Source organism: Triplophysa dalaica, chromosome 3 (assembly GCF_015846415.1).
Source record: "Triplophysa dalaica isolate WHDGS20190420 chromosome 3, ASM1584641v1, whole genome shotgun sequence".
Taxonomy (NCBI): Eukaryota; Metazoa; Chordata; class Actinopteri; order Cypriniformes; family Nemacheilidae; genus Triplophysa; species Triplophysa dalaica.
This window is the reverse complement of record NC_079544.1, coordinates 14,489,346-14,513,870: the sequence shown is the minus strand read 5'-3', so window position 1 is coordinate 14,513,870 and position 24,525 is coordinate 14,489,346. Positions and strand designations below refer to the sequence as shown.

At 38.4% G+C, this 24,525-nt stretch overlaps 1 protein-coding gene across 1 annotated transcript; it reads left to right on the top strand.

Moving 5' to 3' along the window:
- The first annotated feature begins 666 nt into the window (after positions 1–666).
- Positions 667–24,207, top strand: dipk2aa (divergent protein kinase domain 2Aa). Its single transcript, XM_056744434.1, has 4 exons — positions 667–932; positions 5,735–6,597; positions 15,956–16,259; positions 22,196–24,207. Exons 2-4 carry the CDS (start codon positions 5,944–5,946, stop codon positions 22,534–22,536), a joined length of 1,299 nt encoding a protein of 432 aa, XP_056600412.1. The 5' UTR covers positions 667–932; positions 5,735–5,943; the 3' UTR covers positions 22,537–24,207.
- The last annotated feature ends 318 nt before the right edge of the window (positions 24,208–24,525 follow it).

Below are 24,525 nucleotides of genomic sequence, written 5' to 3'. Positions count from 1 at the left end.
GCGAACTGTGACAGAAGTGGCTTCTCTATTCTCTACCTAAAACTCAATAATTGCAATTTTGTATTATTTACAAAGTATACAGAACATGGACACAATTGTAGGCTGTGTATGTCTGCATTCAGTGTGGACTGAGATCAGGGACTTTTTAGAATTCAATGGTCAAATGTGTTTTAAAAAATGCTCTCGTGTTGATGGCAGGATTCCTCAATAATGCCCAAGTTTAATTTTCTCAAAAGAAATCTAAAGCCTTTCTACAGCAAGGCCATGTCAATTTATTGTGGTTTAGAGGTCTGAGTACACATTTAAAATCTGACCTTGGAAATAACTAAACAGAACTGTGATGACATGGAAAGAATAGGAAGCACCTAATAATCTGTTCTATAGGACATTACAGTAAAAAAGAACGTGTGAGATTTACTTATTTTTAAAACCCAAGAATCTTTCAAACATTTTGGAAAGTAATAATATTGATTATCTGTTTTTTACAAACTTGTTGAGTACTCGTAGAAACTTTTTAGGGGTCCCAGATTTGTGCCCCCTTCTGTACGTATTCACTAATTGCTTAAAGAGAGAGAGCAGCGCTCTAGAGATTGGGGGAGGAGTTTAAACACTATCACCTAGTAACCAGTAACGTAAACTGACCAGAAGGGTCGTAAATACGAAACCCGATCCGAGAAGTCGGATCTTTTGTGCAGCTGCTTCAACGCTCGCGGAGTAAATGAACTTGTCTCAAGATTGTGGAGGAACCGGAGCGAATTTGAAAGCAATAAAGAAAAGGGAATAGCAGCGTGCGCGCAACATAAGGACAACGTGGGAATGCATCGATGTGGAAGACTGGTAATAAGAGACAGGAGTTCATAAATAGACACCGAACGCGTCCCTTCTCCAGCGAGCGGAATAAAGCTGTACTTTTCACTTCTTATTTGCTTTCGGTAGGTTGTGAAATGTCAATTTCCTGTCATTTCATTTATATGTTTTCTGTTTAAAGAGAATTTTACGTCGAGACGCCTAAAGTAACTTGGCGAACATAACACAACAAAGCAAATACATGGAGAAACTTTATTTAAGCTTGTGGTTAACAAGTCCGTTATACGTTACTTTCTGATAAACGAGCATTACGCGCATCGCTCAACAGATAAGAATGGGAACAACATATTTTCCGCACTAGTTTTGTGATTGTTTATATCAACGTGTATCATACGGAAGGACGCTTCAGCTAGAAACAATCAGAGCAAGTTTCTAGTCCATTGCTCAGATAGAGAAAAGAGTCTTGCTGTTTACCTGCTGTATATTTATCTGTCTGCAATAGACCACGTTGTGTCCATTCGCAACCCTGTGATACTGGGGGTCAAAGTGAGCGCGCACCTGATTGACGTGGCGATTTGACTGCTGACTCCCGCGGTCATGGCACGAGCGGTCAGATGTGGCTGTATTGTAACGGTTTGACAGAATGCGTGCTTGGGAAAATAAACAATGGTTTTGTTAAAGTTTTTAGAGTAAAACTGTATTATTTAGGTTTGTATAACCACAGTTTTACTACAAATAGCACGATTCAACTATTCATATAGTGAGACCATGCTCATTTGTGGTTGATATTTTTTTAGTAGTTAAACAATGGTTACCTTTGAGTGTTTTCGGCTAGTATTGCAAATGTTTTTACAATGTAGCGAGGGGATGAGAGGCCAATCAAAACGTCCCCGTGTTTTACTCGCCCTCAAGGCATCGTGACTGAATATGACTTTCTTCTTGAAGAATAATGCTGTCGGAGTTATTTACAATTACATTTACGCATTTGGCAGACGCTTTTATCCAAAGCGACTTACATTGCGTTATCCTATACATTTATACATTGGCATGTGCAATCCCCTGGGATCGAACGCAATGCTCTTACCACTGAGCTACAGGAGTTATACTGTATCATTTTTCTTCCAATCGGGATGGGAATGAATGGGGAGGCGATTTTTTGAAGCTCCAAAAAGTACATCCATCGATCAAAGAACTGCTCGGCACGGCTCCGTGGTCTTAACAAAGGTATTATGAAGGGATTTGATGTGTTTGTTTAATGGAAATATCCATATGAGGCTTGTTTTTCCGGTAAATGACGAAGGCGTGTCGTAAATTCCGGCGACGAACGTGGCATTTATCGTTTTGTTCCAATAGGATACAGTCTCCTCTGTGCGGGAGCTTTCGTCACCGTCATTCTTCACGATGTCTTGTGGCAGCAGGGCTAAAAAGTGCACTTGTTTTATATAATCGAAGCATACAAGGAGAGACACATAAAACCTCAACACTCTCTTAGCGTTTCTTCAAGTACTTAAGTGTGTTTTTATTGGCTTTACAACAACTCTGTGGCTGTTTTTAATGAACGCGTAATGAAGATGTTTAGCATATTGCGTTGCATGGAAAGAGTTGAGCTGTAAACATGGTATAGGTAGGTGTAGGTCACATACACTTGCCTTCTTACAGTACAGTACAGACATCAATCACAAGGGTGTAAATGCAAGCTGACATTATCCACTCCTGCCACACGCGTGCAGACACACATGCTTTTATATTTGCCTTCATGCGTGCACAGCATGGATAATTTAGAGCTCTTTATCTGGTTATGTTAGTGACTGTTGACTTGCAGCATAATGGCTTGGCCAAATGCTTGTGTGATCAAACATTATTGACCGGAGCAGTCAATAACTGTGACAACTGTGGTTTTTCACTTTAATGCCACATAGCAGTGCAAGTTCAAGCTGTATGCAGCGCGATAAATGACCCACCACAGATTTTCTAAAACATTTGTGAATTTTCAAGGACATAAAACTATCAATCACATTATATTTTTCCTTAAAAATTACCCATGCTTTCAGATCTTGTACTCGTTATCCTTTTGGACTTTGTCTGTGTTGGCTTATTTTCTCAGTCTAGCATCTGTGATATAATGAAATGCTTTTGATATATTTTAAGTTGTGTCAATGTTACTTTAATAGATTCAAAAGAAAGTTTTCACATTATTGTAGAGTTCTCAGACACTATTCAATTTATCATGATCTGTTTAAAAGTTTAAAGTGATGCTAAAAGTGGATTTGTTGAATAGTGCTGGCACACAGGTTTGTTGTGGAGCTTTGAAGCAGGTCCTGATGAATCATGTTGAAAGCCGTCACCATCTGCTAGATGTTTTCCGAGTCTGTTTACCCCTCGCTGATGTGCCTTATCCCTTCAGTGTACGTTTTGTGTTCTGTATCTCGGAGCGCATTATACTTGGTCTTAAAAGTTGTGAGCTGCTAGAGCTTTTGTGCCATAACTGTGAAAAGATGTCCTGCGAGAGGGCTGTTCGGTTATCTGTGCTCTTGCTTCTAGACCACGTTTATGAGGTGTGGTTTTTATTGTAAGTTCACCCACTCATAACGCGCTACATGTGAGGCAGAAAATGACAGCATTACTCACACGAGCCTCAAAAAGAACCCAACAACCATCATTCACAGTATATTTTTCCTTAAAAATGACCCATGCTTTCAGATCTTGTACTTGTTATCCTTTTGGACTTTGTAAAAATATTTAAATAATGATATTTTCACTACTAATGCGTGCTTGTTCAATTATTTTTTCCCTCTATATGCGAGCTTATGATACAATAGTATCTTCATCACATGGCAGGCCCACAAACCACCCACAGTTTGTTCACTGAACGTCTGAGGCATATTGCACATACGAAATGAGAAAGACTGTCTGGAAATTGTTAGTTCCAAAAGTAGTTAAGTCATGTTTACTATGGCAAAGTACTATGTTAATACTGTGGCAAATTTAGAGATTAGTTTAGGGTCAAGTGTTCAAAGTGTGCCAGGTTCATTTTGGGTAGTTCAACCAAAATAAAAACAAATCTGTCTTACAGGTTTGAAATAACATGAAAGGGTGAATAAATGAGTAAAGAATTTTCGGGTGATCTGTTCTTTCAAATCATCAAAGTATATGCTCAAATTTATTTTATAGCACTTTTTATATTTTGGTTGTTGGCAGTTATATCTGTGATGCATTCTTACGTTGTTCCACTTACTTTTAGGACATAAAAAAATACAGTTTGTATTGTTTATGTGTCCAACATAACATGTAATATATTTAAAGAGTTGTAGAATAAGGCCTTGTTAGAGAATGATCTACATAATAAGGAAGATATAACTTAAGGCGGCTCTACCCCCTCCCACTTTTAGTCAAATATTGTATTCAAAATACCCATGCTACAGCCTTGTTTGAATCAGCCTTTGAGTTCAGTCCGGTGATGTAATTGCTGAGGGGTATCACGTTTGACTCGAAAACATTTGAATAGTATGGTCATGTCTGAACCTTTGGCTATACCTACAAATTGACTATTCTCAATACCTAGTCATTTTGAGGTGCGCGAAATTAATACATGGCACATTCTTTCTCTACTTTAAATATGCAAGTAGGAACAATTTGGCACATTTGATAAATTTATGATTCCTAATCATTAAATGGATAGTTCACCTAACAATTTAAATTCTGTTAATATTTATCCCTCTCATGCCATTTCAAACCTGTATGACTTTTTCTTCTTCAGAAGTCAAAAGAAGATATTTTTAAGACTTGGTAACCGAACAACAGCGGTACCCATTAACTTCTATTGTATAAACACAAAACTAATGCAAGTCAAGGGTTAGCGCTGTTTTTTACATTCTTCAAAATATCTTTCTCTCAAGTGGGCTAGTAAATGATGAAAGAATTGAGAATCATAGATTGCAATGTTTAAATGACATTTCTTTGTTCCTGAGGTGAAGGCAGAAATCTTATCAAAATACGATCCTCAAGTTTTCTCATTATCTCCCTAGTTAAAATTAGTAATAATTTGAAGGATCAGACAAGTGTGATTTGATGGCTCTCTTTAACTTCATTTCAATACATTAAATTATGACATAAACAGAAAGAGATCAGGTGATACTCAGTCTAGTTTATTTGCTGCTTTTATGAGTTAAGCTAATGTTCCAAAACCAAAAATCTTATTGGAGATTCAGCTCACTTATGAAAAGAGCTTTCTCAGAGTAACTACCTCTGCTTGTTTTGCAAATTACTTTTTCACTTCTTTCAACCATATTTGTGTTGTATGGACTATTCAATTGCTAACACTTTCATTTAAACATGTCCCTGTCTAATTCTGTCACCATCTACGCTGTCAAACACTTTGAAGTATGCAAATTATTTTGAAGCAAATTAATGCAGACCACATGTTTTGTTTAAACCTCACACATCGCAACACATCGGCTGTGGAGAGAGTGTTGACATTAATTTAATCTTCCACTTCCTGTTGCCCTCCCCACAAAGCTGTTTATGGTGTTTTGACTACTATGGTAAATTTGCACATATAACATGATGCAACAAAACTTTGTTTTAGCACCTATAGTATTATTGCTCCTGTATGACATATCGCTTATTGCTCCCTGAACTCTCTGTAAGTCGCTTTGGATAAAAGCTTCTGCTAAATGTAAATGTAACAATCTTAAAGTGATGATTGATTGGGCATCTGTTTCTCCATAATTAAATCCACCTTTTTTTTTTAGCTTGAAACAATCTGTTCACTTAAATAGCTCTGAAATGTCATTTTTTGTGAAAGAAATAAGCTTGTACGGACTTTGTTGACAGTGTTAGTATTGCCACTTCTCTACTTCACCGCCCCCCCCCCCCCCCAAAAACCACTTGAATGCTTTATTAATCTGATTTAATTTATCTGTTTCAGGTGAAGGGGAATTCTGGTGTGGCGGCTTAATGCCCGACGTGAAATCATAAAGCCCTCGTGTAAAACATGATGAGAAGGGCCCTTGAAACGGATGGGAGCACAGACCGCTTTAGCTGACCTGAATAATGGGAATGAATATAATAATAATGGAACAGCCGCATTGACGAAGATCATCCGCACACCCCTTCCGCCCGCTGCTGCCCGTCAGCATGCTGCGGATAATTCCGCTCAAATTCGGCCGCGTCTACCGGTGTGGCAAGTTCCTCTTCATCGTAGCGCTTTTCGTTATCCTGCTGATGAACACTCACAACCTGTTCGCCTCTTTCCAGAGGAACGAGCTCACCGATCGGCGCTTCATCAGCCTCAACAAGTGTCCGGCCTGTTTCGGTACCAGCTGGTGTCGGAAGTTCATGAACGGCCAGGTGACCTTCGAGACGTGGGGTCGCCTGCGCTTTTTAGACTTTTTCAACGTAAAGAATGTTTTTTTCGCTCAGTACGGAGAGCCCAGGGAAGGAAGTCGCAGGGTCGTGCTCAAACGCCTGGGCTCTAATCAAGAGCTGGCAGAGATCGATCAAAAGATATGCAAGAGGGCCACCGGAAGACCCCGATGTGATCTGATTCAGGCTATTTACAAAACCGAGTTTGCCCGACTGAACGGGGACGTGAGACTGCTGACCCCGGAGGTCGTGGAGGGCTGGTCGGATCTGGTCCATTGTCCATCCCAGAGGCTTTTAGATCGGCTGGTTAGGAGATATGCGGAGACCAAGGACTCTGGAAGCTTCCTGTTAAAGAATCTTAAAGACACGGAACGAATGCAGCTAATGATGACCTTGGCCTTCAACCCAGAGCCTCTTGTGTTGCAGGTATTCACACACTACAAACTGCTTTGTGTTTTCTTTTGGTCCAGAGGCAGTGTGTCGGATGCGTGAAAGTAACGGTGCATCTTTGCATATTTTAAAGTTCTGCACCAGACTTTGTAAATAATATATACTTTGCTGCTGTCGGTGGTCACTAAGAGATTCCACCGCTTTGGGCAACGGCGCTCTTGTCCTGAACAATTCCTGCAGACGAGAATCAAGCCTGTTTGTTATTCCAACTGCAAATTCTGTGGAGCAATATACAATATATATATATATATTTTCCATGTATTTATGTCCGCTGTATTTTACACCTCTCGTTATTATTTGCACCAATGACCATCCCTGTCAGTTCTCTTTTCGCACCCCTCTGTCCTGCATTGATTTTTAGGCTTGTCTAATCTATTCCAATTTCTTTTGCGATTGACCCGGTTGTCGAAGGGCTGGGAAAACAAAAGGACATCTCTATGTAGGCAACCAATATCCGTTCTCGCCTCCCGTCATTCACTCCATCTGCCACACCTCAAGCATTCTTGGTGATAAAGGCAATCTGATCCGTCTCCGGAGCAGCGGCCGTTAAATTTGATTAGCCACATACAGTTTAGCCCACGTCTGCCCTGAAACCTCCGCAGCAATGCTGTCAACATAATGAAATGTCATTAGTTTGCTGTGGGTGCCGGTAATGAATTAGCTCCTAATCCATAGATGCGATTACCTGGGAGCACTCGCTGTTTGTTGAAAACATAATGGTAAAGTTAGCAGGTGTTTGTCCCTTAGAATGCTTTAAATGATTCATCACACTTCCTGAGGCTAGGAAAAGTGCCAGAAGGTATAGCAACCTTTTTCAGTTTAAAGGAGTAGCTCACCCAGAAATGCCATCTCAGGTGTGTATGAATTCTGTTCTTAAGCTGAACACAATTATCTTTTATGGATCTCTTAATGTTAAAGCTCTAAAAAGCACTTATATCTATCTTTAAAGTGCTCCATATTACTCCAGTGGGTAATAAATGCCTTTATTAACTTTGTTCATATGTTTTCATATTATGATCTTATTTAACACATTTGAAATATAAATGAGCTGAACCGAGACGGATCTTCTTTATATAGCTCAAGCCGGGTAATTATAAATTCAGGCGTGCGTCTTCTGTACAGTGCTAGCTTCACAGGTCTAAAGTTAGGCTAGATTGTATTCTTATTCTGATGTGATACTCAATAAGAGTTAGAAAGTGAGGCGCGTCTTCTTTATACATACTAGCTGCGCAGACACGTTTCTTTATACATGCGAGCTGCGCAGACACGTTTCTTTATACAACGTGGGCTGTGCAGACACGTGTCTTTATACAGTTTTACAGAGTGAGCTCCACTGTTATTTTGATGTTGTTATATTCAGTAAAAGAATTATAAAGTGAGGCGCGTCTATATACAACGTGAACTGCTTAGACACGTGTCTACTTTCTACAATGTCAGCTGCGCAGTCACGCATCTTCTTTATACATTGCCAGCTGTGTAGACACACATCTTCTTTATACAATGCTTAAAGGGTATTTTTTTTGTGCTTTTATACAATTGTCATATAAATCATTGGAAAGTTTCAGCTCAAAATACACCACAGATCTTTTTTTTATTATACCATGCTCTAATTTCCCAGTTTTGCATGTGAGGAGAAACGCGCTGTTTTGGTTTGTGTGTCTTTAAGTGTAAATAAGCTGCTAGTCTCCGCCCCCTTATCAGCAGAAATAGCAGCCAGGGGTGTGAGCCCTTGAAAGAAGGGACAAAACAAGAAAGAAGGGTCACATAAAGCGAATGAGAAACAAGGTCTCGTCTTTAAAGACATTTTTTTCTATAAGTGAACAGATTCCTAATGAAGGCGTCACGTTTTCTATTCGTGAAAACACACATGACAAAACGATTGCGTATTTACAAACCATTTGCCATGGTGTTAGAACTCCACACACACGAAAACAAAAATAGCGGGAACGCCCAGGATGGACACGTTCAAAAAAAACACGTGCACACGTATAAACGAAAACCGTCTCGTTGCCTATGGCGTAGAGGCTACAGCGTAGGTCCGACGCAGAAGTTGAAAACAGACTTGAATCACCAGAATAGACAGGAAGTGATAAAAACAGTGGAAAGGAACATTTCTTGTTGCCCTCATTTTTACTTACACTGTTTGCAAGGCTCTCGGCCACAGTGTTTGACCACAATTAAGACAGACATTACAAGGTGACCATTTTAGCAATTAGTCATCTGTTTGCAAAACAAAAAGTGAACCTTAGATACAGTCATATTGCAGCAATGCTGTTTTCCATTTTCCCTGCAGCGTGAGTCTGGTCTCACTCAAGTTCAGTTTTTTTCAGCTTGTGTATTTTAAGGTTTGAATAAAAAATAGGCTAATGTTGTGTTAATGACAGCACGGGGCAAATGTTTTGCTCAGGGGAGAATAAGAAACTCTGCAGCCACAGACAAGACAGTGAGAGGATTAAAAAATCTGCATGTGACAAGAACTCTGATGCCCGTTTTTCTTTTTTGTCCACTGGCATTTTTACAGCTATTTTTACCCACCCCCCAAAAGGTCAGAAACACAATTTGTTCCCCTTAGCCTGCTATTGTGTCAGGTTGTTGTGAAATATGTGTCCTCTGGAAAAAGCTGCTTCGCTCGACTTTGTGCTTTGCGTTACAACTTCCTCCTTCCTTCCATTGAGAACATGGCCCATCTGCTCGGCGAGGCTGAGAATAGCACAGGCAGAGCCCCGAGGGTCACGTCCATCACGGCATTAATCTCTCACGCGGCCCGGTGTGTGGCGTGCGCCTCCTCTCCCTTCACCTGACAATGAGGTTATTATGAGGTTGCCGTGCCCGCAGCACCTTTCTAAGCATTCCCAGAGCTGACAGGAGTCAACTGCTGTTTGTGTGTAAGGCTTTCACAAACAAGACTGAGCACAGCAAGGTTGTTGTCAAGGACAAGAACTATTATTTAGGACCTGTAAACCGGGGAGCTCACCTCCTTTATGTGCATGCAGACCTTTAAAAAGTGTTTTAATGCCTCTGTTCGATTGAGATTTATTCAGATTGAAATCTCGAACACCATTACACCATTTAGAAATACTTTTAAATGACTTGCACGGGGTTTATTGGAGAGCTTGACATGCTTTCTTCAGGTACTCTGCTATTTTGGTTTTCTTATTCATTCCGACAAGGACCAATTACCCAGCAACATTTTTAAACAATATAGCATTTCTATATTACATTTATAGAGTACCGCAGGGCCAGGAATGATTTATTTTTGTATGCAGATCCTGAAGCATGTTATTATTTTAGGACTTCCGGTTCCATCAACCCCAAAGTCAGTAGGTTTTTTTAATGGCTTTTTGGTTAAATGCCTGAATTAAGGTCTGCGGATAACCAAAGATGTACGTTTTTAAGATTTATTCTATGACATAAAGCACACCTGTTATAACCCGCTTGCGACTATTTAACGCTTTTTTGCGTCTTTAAAATGACAGTTTCTAACAAATTTCTAAAAGCGACTACTTCATCTCAAAAAACACAGATGGGAATCATCCACGGAGTTATTACTTATCAGGAATGGGAACATGTTTTTAGAAAAGTTTGTATAGAGATATTGGAGACTTGGTGGAATTGACAATGATGTCATTCAATCAGGGTGTAGTCTGTTTGTAGCCTTATGTAAGCTTTTTACCTCTGCCTGTTGTACTTAGGCTTATAAAATGGTAAATGTTGTAAATATTATATTTATGAACAAAATGAGTAAGTGTCACCCCTGTTAAAGGTGCAGTTTGTGACAATTTTGCAGAAAAATATCCAGAAATTTGCCCATTTGTCTCTATACATCATGGCCTCCTAAGCATCCCCATATGTGCAAATTGGCTTCGTAACTCTGTCTCTTCTCCAGCAATAAGATGGTCTGTGGTGGGCATTCTGGTGCAATATGGCTGCCGTCGCATCATCCAGGTGGATACTTCACACTGGTGGTGGTTGAGGAGATTACCTCTTCCATGTAAAGCGCTTTGAGTGTCCAGAGAAGCACTATATAAATGTAACAAATGAATTATTATAATACCTCAAATGTTTCCTACTATTGTAAATCTTGAGAAAATCAAAATTCTAAACAGTGACACAGGGCTGTGCTGTTGCCTGTCAATGGCGTCATATCTGCATCCCCCTTTGTTACTGCCTTTACTGACGTAGAATCTGCATGACAACAGTGTTGTGAACAAAAGTAGCGTCTAGCAAGCCACTAACTTGTTTCGAGCAGTCACTTATTTATGGAACCTAATTATTGGCAACAATTCTAAAACTTTACTTAATCTGCTAACATGATTTCTCGTTCCCGTCTGATTGAAAACCATCAGCGGTGGAGTTGAAGACCACAGATCCCATCATTCCAAGCTCCTTCGCAGCTTCAGCAAGCTACGGAATTGTTGTTGTATTAATCGTGCGCCCTCTAGCTGCGGTATTTACAAACTGCACCTTTAATCACAGAGCTTATTTTTGCTATCTTCCAAAAATCTATGGAACAAATCCATAGGCTTTTGATCGAGGGAACCAATGTGGCACTAACTTCAAGGTTGACTTGAAAGAATACTTCATCCCTGTGGAAGTCTATTAACAAAATGAAGTAAAAACGCAAACCATATGCTTTAATCCACATTTTATTTTTTAGATAAATATTATGAGAGGATATTATTAGGGATCGAACCTGGGTTCCCCACAAAAACGTCCATCCTTAAGTTTCAGCATGCCATGCGCCACTTCTCTAACACGACGGTTTCTTTTTTTACTGTTTGTCACTTAGAGCACAGCCATCTGTGCAGAGTTGATATTCTCTCCTCACACTTCAGCACAAGTTTGAAAGGCTCTATAATTGCATAGGGTGTGAGCAAACTGTAGTCTTGGGAGCTTTGGAAGTTGCAGTTATTTATTAGTTGTCAAGCAGATGTGCTCTTATTTAAAGAAACTTTAGTACGTATATTACAGGCGCAACCTCGTCTGGATTCACCTGGGGTTTAGCCATTCTGTGAGGCAATGTCTGGTTGTGAGACTGCTCCTTTTTGAACCAGCCGCCTTTAGGATTCTATAGCTAAGATCTTAAACCATTAAACTGCCACCTCTATAACAGCAGGTTAGATCAGAAGAGTCTCTTTTGGAAATTATAAGCACCTGGCCATCTGTCATAAACAAGACAGCCTTTCACCTGCATTCAAACCAGCTATACCATAAGTAGGTTTGGCCATTCTGTATGTAGGGTGAAGAGCAAACTGCACGGACGTGCTCTTCGAATCTTGATGGGCTGGAATTTCCACATGATTAAGAGAACAAAACCTGCAACGTCTCCAACGGTTCTCTCTTCACATTCGGTTAATCGCTTGTTTTTAGGAATGTGCAAAAGGACACTTATAATAGCATTCAGTGGATTGCCCGATAGCAAGTCGACTGATCTCTCTTAAGGAAGTATAACGAGTCTGGTTCCAGGTTCAACTGGGGCGATCACATAAAACACATTGTTACAAAAACAGTTTGACATGCTGCAACAGAATGAAAGGGTTTGACTATATTTCACTTGCTGTCCTATGATGTCTTTAAAACCAAGCACTTTTGTCATGGTTGTCCAAAAACCTTGTAAGGTGCAATTAGGCTTGGGCCAATAGACAATGACGATGTCATCGTGATGACAGAATTTTCATTTCGAAGGCGAACTATTCCTTTAACATATATAAACCTCTCTTAATGACTAGTCTGTGTTTCTGCATCAGGCTTTGACATAATTGGTCACATTATATCCCTGTCGAAAGCACATGTAGCTGTGACTCCACAGGGCTTGAGGTGAAAATTGTTAACATTCACTTCAGATTTTAATTAATCTCGTATTCACAGTTTCTCCTTGAGACGAAATTGGCACGTTAGTGGACTCACATGTCATAATAGTGTGTTTTATGAATCATGCATCTCTGCGTCTTCTCTTGGTAAACTTGGTAAAGAAATGGTTTTGACTAGGGGTGTGACGAGACACTTTGAAAAATAATAATAAGTAATTTCACAAAATGTATGCTTTGATTTCTTAACATTTGTAGCTTTTAGTAAAAAGGTGTGGTTGGTTTTCTCTATATGCTCGATCATGCTCGATATGACGATCATATCACACTGACAAATCCTCCTTCCTCCACTGACTGAACCCTCATAGCCTTCAGAGAAACGGTAAAAACTACATAAACACATCATCAGTGCTGCTGTCGCACGGTAATGTTGGAACCATCCGTCTAGCGCATTTTTACCTAGAAAAGGTGGGGAAGTATCACCGTTATTACGTTGTCTGTTAATGGCCGGGATGGTCACTGTAGCTCACGGCACAGCACGCACATACTTTGTGCAGTTGTTAACGTGTTCAGTACTGTTCAGTTTGTTGTTGTGTACAACAAAATGTGCACTCACACAAATCGTCCCAAATATATTTTCTCGCACAGGTTATGTATAGGGAGCATATGCGACTAAAATGGTCGCATTTCGAGCCCAGCTCTCCATCACCCCAATTGCGTAAGGAAATTGTGTTCTCGTGAGACCAGTTGGATCGCAAGATCTTGTGCCATGACATCTCGTCACACCCCTAGTTTTGACTCTTATATCCATTTTACACATCCCGTTACTTTGTTCAAGGAGACAGAAAATCATGTTTGGTGTTATTTTCCAGTCTCATATGAAGCAAGGACACTTCTTTTGGAAAAAAAGAGTTGGTTTTGCTGTTTACAAAACGTTTACAATGTCCTCTAGTTTATAGATGATGACTATACAAATTCCTAAAGCTTTTAATGAAAGTCAATTTAATGTCAAGGCATGACTTCAAATAGGCTAAATGTACTGTATGAATGTTGTTTCCTTTACATTCAGGTAATGGTGCTTGGTGCTGCCTTATTATATAGGTAAATGTATGTGTTAATAATGTACACCTTTAGTTTTGGTTAGTGGTGTGTTGCACACCTAATGTTTTATGAGTCTGTCAAAAATGCTGATACTTTGAAATTTGATAGGAGAGTGTTGCAAAGTTGGACCCGCTGGAATGCCATTGTGCTGTTTGATAACATCAGTGCAATATCTAGCAGCCAGAGAATATTTTTAAGGCAGTAGGTAAATAAAATGGATAAAAGGTTTCTAACGCATCAAGAGGCGGATTTACATGTTCACAAAACAAGCTTGGCGAGTTGTCTACATTCTGATGCATGCTGAGTGACCTAAAACTTCACTTGAGCTAGTAACATGCTAAAATCTAGTTTATGATTAAAACCAGTTGTATAATTAAAGGAATCTGCGTTTATTATTGTTAAGTAATAGTTTACATACCGTTGAAAATCTTTTCTTCATGTTTTTCCAAACCCGTATGAATGCAAAAGTGATCATTTAATGTCCGGTGAGGTGAATTCTTCACAATGGCAGCACATTATGACTCACTTTATCACTTAATAGAGCACTTAAAGTGATAGTTCACGTAAAAAATAAAAATTCTGTCATCATTACCTCCCCCTTTTGTCATTTTTGGTTAAGCTATCCCTTCAAGAGTGTTGGTAAAAATATATTTGTAGGCTTCTGATAATTTTTTTGTGATTTCTTCTCATTGTGTTTTAATACTTTAACTCAAAAGGACATTAATTAACTGAAGTTGTTCTTTTGAAACAAAACAAAGGAGTGACAGATTCGTCTTTGATCTTTTATTTATATAAATAAAAATTATTTATTTATAGCATTTTTTATACTTTCTGTGAGTATCAGACTTAAAAGATGAGAAGTGTGGTCTGAACGCAAGTTTCCTTTTCCATCGGTTAAGTGCAACATCATCCACTGAGCTTCTGCAGTGCACAGTCAGTTTTTTTTCTTGGAAGATGGAACAATTCATCGTCAATCTTATAGGACATGACCTTTCACAGACATTTCATTCTGTCAGAGAAAGAAACTTAAGACGAAATGTTCCCAGAGGAGGGCCAATGCCACCCTGTTCTAAACTTTGAGTTGACTGCTTGTCAGAAGGTGGGCGATATAACAACCAGACCCTCAAAACATCTACATTAGCACTAAACATCGATTCAGATTGTGTCATCATTTATGCAAACTGTAGATTATTACTTTATTGCAGTTAAATTGTGTGAGAAATTGTGACTTTTTAACTGTTATGAAGGGATAGTTCACCCAAAAACATATGTTACCTGCATGCTGTTTAACACCTGTTTCGTCTGAAAAGATATTTTGAGAAATGTCTGAGAGGTTTAGTCTATACAATGGAAGTCGATAAGCGCCAATGTTGTTTGTTCACCAACATTCTTCAAAATGTCTCCTCTGTTCCACTGAAGAAAGTCATACAAGTTTAATATGACATGAGCATGAGTTAATGATGACAGAATTTTCATTTTTGGACAACTATTCCTTTAAATGGATACATTTTTGTTTTAGCTTTTTAATGTTTCAAAAGACCTAAAACAGCCAACCTGCAAGCATTTCACAGATGGACAAGCAGCTATTTAAGACCGGTCGCATACCCATTGTGAGCGAAATGTCATCAAACTAATATTATTGACCTCATAAATATGTGAATAAGAACATTAACCCAGGGTTTACAAATATAAAATGAGGAAACTTAAATGCCAAAGATTAATTACATTCAAGCCCCAGGTTAGCGATTTTAAGTGTGAACGGTTGTTAAGGGTGCGTGAACCGATAAGAGGTTATTTTTAACTGATTCGCTATGCCAGAGGTCCATCTCAAAGCATGCTGTGAGCTGCAGATTCTCCTCTACGTGATTCAGTCTCTCCTGGCCAGATGTTGAAACCTCCTGCTGGGCACTGAATGCTGTGCTTTGTCCTTAAACTTTAATACCAGAAATTCAAAGAATTTAAAGTTGTAATTTATCCAATTTTAATGCTTTAGCATGAAATGAGACTATCAAATATCCGCAGTATTTAAGAAAATTTGTTATGACTGCTTTGCTAAAAAGCTAATTGTGCAGTTTTGCTGTACTTTGACAATGGGCCTTAGAGAGACGAAATGAGTTATGTGCATCTTTACTCATGTCTGGGAGAGGAAGGTTGGTGAAAAACATGTGCTTTGTTCCAAAACCTATTGAGCTGCTTATAGTGGATATAGTGTAAAGCTACACATTTATAGTGGAGTCTCATTATTTGTGTGACATTGCTGTCTATGTATTGCATTCCAAATTGTTCACGACAGTCTGGGGTTTCATGATGGTTAGGATACTACATAAGAAGGTATAAGGGCTCTAGGGTTTGGAACAGAGCCGTTGTCATGTGCATGTGGAAACTTGCGCTCACCTTGACTCTTTCCTCATGTTTCATCTCTGTAGAGCTTTCCGTCCGACGAAGGCTGGCCGTTCGCCAAATACCTGGGGGCCTGTGGCCGGATGGTGGCGGTGAATTACGTGGGCGAGGAGCTCTGGAGCTTCTACAATGCACCCTGGGAGAAGAGAGTGGATCTGGCCAAGCAGCTGATGGACATCGCCGAGCAGCTGACCAACAATGACTTTGACTTTGCCCTTTATCTGCTGGACGTCACCTTTGACAACTTTGCAGTCGGGCAACGTGACGGAAAAGTCATCGTCGTTGACGCAGAAAACGTCATAGTGGCGGACAAGAGATTAATAAAACAGAGTGAGTTTGCTTTTGTTTTAGATTTTTTGTGCCCCGGGGCTTGTTTTATAGCGTTATAAATTGTTCAGGAAATGTTTATCCAGGTTGGATGTTTTTTTACACTCAACTTTTATATATCCTGACCCACTTTCAGTGTTTTCCTCCGCTGGGCTGGAAAACCTTAAGCTTATGGTTTCGTGTCAACATAAACGTTTGTCAGAACGTTCAGGCAGAATTATCGCAGTCTCGTAGACCAGGTGGAAACCTTTGTTGGGCCTCCACCCATCCCAGACTTCTAATTAAAGTGTTTGCCGTTTCTATTCTGGTACTTTAAGCTCATGTTACGCTATACCTGAGTAAACCGCCAATAGTCAATGAAACGCAGTAGAGCCCCCTAGGTTGTGATGGTGAGGAAACTGGTTAAAAAATTGTCAAAACTGGTGTCACACTCAGAATCTGGAGCGCTTTGATCTTTACTGCCAGATTACATTTTCCCCTTTAACAAAAAGGAATGCTTGATAGGTCTGTTCATTAATTATTCTTAATGAAAAATATACATATTTGCTTATATAAAACATAGAACTTTTATTAACCCGACAAATGAGATGAAGGTCAGGGTACACCTGTCTTGTAACACAAACAAATGAAAGATCTTTGGATTTTCTCCTTTCTTTAAAACTAGTGCAGTCAAATTGATTAATCGCAATACATCGATTCCTAAATAAATGTTTGTGTTTATATAGTGTGTGTGTGTGTGTCATGTATATTTTTATGCATGAACACAAACAAACATGTATATATTTAAGAAATATGAATAATATTTTTAAATGTATACATAACATAAACTATATTTTAATATAAATTTAGATATTTATTTAAATATTTGTTATGAAGAGATTGGTTCTAAAATTAAATTACTTGTTTTTTTTTATCATCATGTTATCAAGTTTTTATTATGTTAGTCAGCTGTATTTTTTAAGTTATTATGGCTTAAAAAACCAAACCAAGACAATCTAATTGATATTAAACTTCGTTATCTTATTTTGGAACCAAACTCTTCATATATATATATACAGTATATATATATACATTTTCCAACTGGTTAATTTTTTTTCAAAACTGGTGACACACAGTGTACAGTTTATATATTTATTTATATATATATATATATATATATATATATATATATATATATATATGTATATACACACACATGTATGTTTGTTAGGTATGTTTATATTGACCGTTTAAGAGTTAACCGGCAGTAAAAGAAATCTAAATTATCATATTTTTTTAAATAAATATTTAATATGTTTTTAAATAACTATTAAATCATACATGTTTTTAAGTTTTCTGTATTGTGAAAGAAAAACATGCTATACATGTGTATACTCATGGATCGTGCAGACGTGTGCGACCAGGTGTAAATACGCCCTGTAATGTTTTCGAGAAAGATTCAAATCCAATCACGCAAACCATTTGGAGAAACTGGACAAGTGTAATTCATCTGATTGTTGAGACCACATTTGTCAGGGCTTTACTCCTCCAAACGGCGTCCGTCACTGGCAGCCTTGCTCAAGCTCAAGTTTGTTGTTTTAAATGTAGGACAATCACGCTCAAAGCATGCTGTGACATTCTCTATCTTCCCGGCATGTCTACACTGCATCGAAATGAAGCTCAGCTACTGCAAGGGCATTTCGGTGCTAGCAATCAGATTATCTTTTACATAAACTTATCTCATGATGCTTAGCATCAGCAGCCTCCCGTGTGCTTTGGAAGGAAGAGAGAACTGCGTGACCCGTGATTTCCCTGTTTTCTTTCGAGATGTGACTTAAAAATAAGAATCTGAAATAATGTTAGAATTTTGCGCGGGTATAGCAGATCAGATCTATATCTGTTTAGCGAAGAGAAGACACATTTAGGTGGCATGTGCCCTCTTTGAATATTAATCCTGGCTGGTTGAAAGCAAATGAAACGCACTTCCCTGGGCTTTCCTCTTCATTCCCGGGAAATCCGTGCCATCTGAAACTGTGTTTTCTGCTGCGGGTCTAACTGTCAACAGGCTCCAGACTGTCTCCACAACACGTAAACATGTTGCTTTATTAAATAAAAACAAGCCAAGCTTTGGAGCTTTTGAGACCCGCTAAAAACTTTCTGCTGGGCAAAAACTAAAATGATGTAAATCCAAAGCATAAAATAAACAGCCAAGAAAATAACTTAAACAATTAACAAATTATGACAAAACGAAAACCGGCAAAGTTTATTTCCATGTGAAAGTTTTCTCGTCAAATACAAACTAGCCAAGCTTTGGATTAATGTAGGCCTGTTATTTTTATTTGAAGAAAATGCATTCTGACGGAAATAAACTTTGTTCTTCTGTGTTTTCGTTTGGTCATAATTTAATTATTTAAGTTATTTTCTTGCCTGTTTATTTTATGCTTTGGATTTTTTTTATTTCTGTTTTTTTCAACTGTCCAAAACGCTGCAAGTTCGTGAATGTGATAATATGTGTGCAGGTGCTGTTGCTGATCTATTCGTTATGCTCCTGTTTGTGTATTAAAATAAATCTGTGAATTTTTTGTTATTGTATTTTTACATGTCACAGACACTCATCAATTGTAGCTGTGTCTCATTTCGAAGTCTGCATCCTCCGGATGCGAAATAAGACACAACAGTTATTTTTATTTAATAGTAACATCTTTTAACGGTTAACGTTCAGATAACGAGAGTCGGTTCTCGGTTATGGAAATTAACCGAAAAGAGCATCCCTAATGTGTGTGCATTTATATACACATGAATACTCATGTCACACACATATTATATAGACATTATGAGCGCATCCATTGACGTCACTTTCCCACGTGAGCATGTCACCCTCCCATGGGTGGAAAACAACCAGCAAAATGGCTAAGGAGGATAGGAGACAAAGAAACCGAGACTAAAACATGCAATTATTTGATGAAATTACAAGCAGCTGGACTCAACGATGATCCTCACGACTTCTATACAACTTACAACGGAATCAGGTGTTCTTGGACACTGAAATGTTGCGCGGAATTGCGTTTACTGATATTTTAAGCAGTCATTTTGCTGCGTGTTATGCCATCCACGGGAACATGCTCATGTGGTGTTCACATGTTAAAGTGACGACATGTCCATACCCTCTATACATTTATTTGGAAACCAGTATTCGGTTGGACAGCACTAGTTGGACAGCATTAGTTTGTGGTTCATTTTTTTCATGAAGACACAACTACAATGAAACAAAGACAAACTTTTTTCAAAACTTTTATTAACAGACATTGTATTGCGCTTTTGGTTGTGGCAACGTCCTGTCAGTCATCTCGCCTCTCTCATGTGACTCCTGCGACTGCAGCTCCTGCTGTATGAACCAGATAGACCTCACTTTAGTATCTGATGTCCTGCTGAAATAAATGATTTTATTAACACACAAAACGATGGTGGACAACTAATGTAATCGTGTATGACCTACTACCACAGCCCAGCCTAGAGATTCCCGTTCCACATTTAAGTATTTCTGTCACAGCATTTGCATAGCAAGATTCGAATGTGGTTTAAAGCTGCACATTAGAATATAAATGGTTACCAGTTGGCATGTATTTATGCAGTGCCGAGGCAAATATGTATGCCAGTGTATCTGCCATCTACCATGGCCAAACTGGGCTGGCAGATGAACTTGGAGCATGTGTGGTACATAACAATGGCCATTTGCTAGTCTGTGACTGTGTTAGTCTGAATGGACCTTGTGTGTGTGTTTGCTTGTGAATAGATCTTTATTAAGTGTTAGGTAACACTTTTTTTATTGATGTGGAGTTATGTACAGAACTACAATAGACTTGTGTGGGAATCAAGGTTGCAAGTCATTTTGAAAAGGGAAGAAAGTGGAAAGGCTTTTTATTCGTCTTCATCATTCAAGTCATCTTTGGGTCCAACTTCTCAATGTGTTACAAATCATAGTTATGTTAAGTATTTAAAGGAAAGGATTTGTGCACTTCAGGAGTGTTATTTTGTTCATAGAAGAACACAGTGTCTTTATATTTCAAGGTCATTTAGGTATTCTATACATGGTTGGTTCTTTAAATTATTGCAGTAATGAAGAAACACCCCTCTATAGAATGCCTAAATGACCTATTGCATTTACAGTTGCATACAAGAGAGCACAGTGCGTGGGATGCTATATCGCACAATGTGTTGAACTAACTCAACTTGACCTTCTATTTCTAATGTAACAAATGAGCTATTTATTTTTACAACATCTAATGTCATTTTATTACAAATAATTAAAACTTCATTGGGGATTACACATGCAAATAAATGGTATTTGTTTCAAAGATAATGGGCTCTGACCACAAGCGTAGTGACGAACTTCTGATGTGGTCAGAAGTCGCGATATCAGTTTCCGGTTTCTGTCAAAATGTAGGTGTAATAAACACTAGCCGCTGTCAAAATAATGAGCCGTTATTCCATGGATTAGATTAATAATCTCACAGTTCCTATAGAGTAGTATTTTGTACGTCGTATCTTCGAAGAGTATTTAGTTTGATCATATTTATAAAAGATAGATACAGCTGTACGATTTCTTCCAACAGTCACAATATTCTGGTATTGACAATAACCATGATACTAAAAACAATTATTATGGAGACATGTTCATTTTAAACCTATAATATGATAGTATAATATTATTCAGCACCTGTAAAAAAAATTTTCACAATGGTTACAAACTCTCTCTCTCTTATTCTTACACCCGAATTTGAAGTGTGATTTCTTGTAACCATGTAAATAGATACCGCGATACTGTTACAGAGAATTATTTTTTACTGTGAAAATGTTTATACCGTGACAGCCCTAGTTGACACTGAAACAAAATTATTATTAGTAGGCATAATAGTTTGATATCTTATAGACGACATATAAAAACAAGTTAAAAGTTGCAATCTGCAAGTTTAGCCTTTTTTACCATCTTCGTTTTAAACAAATTTGCGTATCACTTTACATACTTATCTTTATGTACTCAATTCAAGTAAATGAAATCAAACAGAATTTTCCAGTGAAATCATTCTCAAAAGCATCTTTATTATAAGCTTATAACTGCAAATCGTTGGAAAGGCAGTCAGACAGTTTTGAAAGCTGATTTTTTTTTACTCAATAACAGATTTTTGTTCACTTGCAAAAAAAGTTACAGTTTTCAGCTTTACGCAATATTTGTAATTAGCATGGTAGCATTCCATTTTGAACATGGCCAGAAAAGCAAAGAAGCGAGTGTGCGCTCTGATTGGCTGTGGCACATCACAGCCTCTGGATATCAAAATTGGCTCTACTGAAAGTGATTGGCAGCACGGTGACTTCATTTTCTCTAATTAGTTATTGGCCAGAAATCGAGCTGAGTCAAATGCCCAAGACAGCCGATCTCTTACTTTTAAAGGGGCTTTATGACTCAATGTAGTTCTGCTGATGAATAGTTGTCCCAGCCTAGTCTATTTGAGCATCCCCTGCCACATCCACTAAAAAAGCCCTGTAGGGATTCCTCAGCATTATCGATTTGTTCAGCATTAAACTAGGTGAAGAACTGCACCTACCGTCGGGGGCATTACTTATTTGTTTTACGGTGAATAGCCGAATCAAGCCAGCCACTTTAACATAACGTTACTTAACATAAAATGCATTCAAATGGAATAAAGTTGAAATAAAGCTCTACGAAAATGAACGTTGATTTATAATATATATATATATATATATATATATATATATAACCTGATTCACAAAATGAAACAAGTTGTTTTACAAGAATCAAAACAAACATAAATAAGGAATATATAATATTGTTCTTGATCGTATTGTGTATGAATGATCAAAGTAAAAAAGTTATTTTATCAAATTTTGTAATAATTTCCCAGATATATGCATTTCCTGACCATTTTATTTGATCCATTCAGATAAACCAGAGAACTACGACATCTGGTATGAGAGCCGTTACGAAGAATGCGACAAAGAGGCCTGTCTCTCCTTCTCTAAGGACATCCTCTGCTCCCGAGTCACAGTGGACCACAACTACTACGCCATCTGTCAAAACCTCCTCTCCAGATTCGCCACCTGGCGAGGGACCACGGGCGGTCTCCTCCACGACCCCCCCACTGATGTGGTCAAAGACGGCCGCCTCACGGCCCTGCTGGATGAGTGCACCAGGCCTCAGAAACATTACGGTCGATTCCAGGCAGCTAAAGAACTCCGGGAGTATCTGGCACAACTCACACAGCTGAGCAGTACTAACAGGTAGTGTCAAGAACAGGGGATGATGTCTCCTGCTTAATAAAAAGCCTAAGAGGTACACTGATGTGGTAGCCATTCGTGGACCCTGCGAGGGTAGGAAGTCGCTCTCAAATGACGTTTATCAATCACACCTTTGGTTCTGGGTATGTCCGGGGCTAATGAAAAAATTTGCACATGAACATGGATAAGAGGGTTGTGTGAACGGCAGGCTAGAGGCTAAAACTGCTGTGATCACACTGGTGTGTGTGTGTGTTTCTGAAAAATCCATCTTAAGATAGAGGCTGTGTTTTGGAACAAGAGTCTGCGGTTTCTATTTAATTCATAATGGTGAGCTGCGAGTACACCGTAAGCAGGGGTTATTACTAAAATGACACAGGAAGCTAATTTTTTGTTTGACTTCTTAGCGCTATTGTATTTCTGAGCTCTAAATTGAATTAACCACCTGGTTCCTTTGCTACGGGAACCTTAGTCATGTCTTAACTGAATTTGAAAGCCTGCTTGATCAAATTTCCCTCCAATAAGTGGTGTAATTTGCCCAAGTCTTTCCTGTATGATGAATATGCTTTGCGAGTCTTCGATGCTTTATGAAAAAGTGGCAATCCGTTTTTCACTGGCAGTACCTTGACAGTGTGAAGTTTAAGGAAGAAGAGAAAACCATAAAGGGAATTCAAACAAAAAAGTATGCAAGAATAAAAAAAAACCAAAGACAAATGTCATCAATGTTTAGATGTTTTTGTTCTTTTAGCGACGCTTTGACCAATATCATCCAAAAGGGCAATCACAAGCTCTTATGTTTTCTGTTTCTGTTGTCGAAATACAGTTCTGTTTTTGTACTTTCCTCTTTTTGGACCAATTCAGTTGAAGTCAGCTATCGTGATATACAGTTCTGTCACATTCACTTGCACTGTACTCATACATTAAAGTGATAGTTCACCCAAAAATGAAAATTCAGTCATCATTTACTCACCCTCTTGTCATTTCAAACCTGCATGACTTTCTTTCTTCTGCAGAACATAGAAGATGACCTTTTGCAGAATGATGTTAACTGGCCCGCATTCACTTGCATTGGTTTTGTGTCCCTACAATAGAAGAGAGAGGAGCCAGTGATGTTCGGTTACCAACTTTCTTCAAAATAACTTCTTTTGTGTTCTGCAGAACAAAGTCTTTTAAAGGTTCAAAATGATAAGAGGGTGAGTAAATGATGACAGAGTTCTCATTTTTGGGTGAACTGTCACTTTAAATTTACAAACAGGTGCACTACATTGTCATTATTACTCGTATTCCTTTCCTTTTTGCCCTCTTAACAGTTTTGTGACGTAAATATTTGTGTGCGTATTTCAAATGTTATTTTCTCATGCAAGCGTGACCTGTGTGCAACTTTACATTCGTAATAAGCAATATTGGGAGTCAATGGAGTGTAAGGAATTATTGCTTTAACATGTCCTTCGTTTTAGTTTGTATATTTATGCCGTATGAAGATGTTCTTATCTTCCTGCAATTTTGGAATCCTCGGGTTATGTTAAAAAAATGTATTTGTTTGTTTTCTGTAAGACAAAAAAGTCTGCTTTTGTATGTGTTTGTTTTAAGACTGAGAAAAGGTCTGGTCTTACTGTGCCTTTCATTCAAAGTTGTATTTTCAACTGGAACTCGAAAGTATATTAAAGTACATCTATACTTACCTGGTCTGATTTGTATTATTGAATTCGCAATGTTGAATCCATGTGGAAAATTTAACTGTAAACATTCAATTGTAGGCAGCATCATTTTGATGGTAATAATATCTGTGCATGTTGAACATCGCCATATGCTTTCGTCTGGAATGAATCCAACATCTTGAGCAGAAGCCATTGATGAGTGTGAGAAGACTGCTAGACTCGTCCAACAAAACAAATTCTGCGGTTTTGTCCTTCAGCTTGTTTTATGGTATTTAAACTACCATTTATAGTGTGGTTCAACAGGAAGACTTGCAAAAGATTCATTGGTTAAATCCTAAAAA

What these genes read in the sequence shown, in the direction of transcription:
- dipk2aa (XM_056744434.1), top strand. Translation starts at nt 5,944, where the DNA reads ATGCTGCGGATAATTCCGCTCAAATTCGGCCGCGTCTACCGGTGTGGC. An exon ending in CAGAGCCTCTTGTGTTGCAG is followed by an intron (nt 6,598 to 15,955) that starts GTATTCACACAC and finishes TCATCTCTGTAG; the next exon opens with AGCTTTCCGTCCGACGAAGG. An exon ending in CAAGAGATTAATAAAACAGA is followed by an intron (nt 16,260 to 22,195) that starts GTGAGTTTGCTT and finishes TGATCCATTCAG; the next exon opens with ATAAACCAGAGAACTACGAC.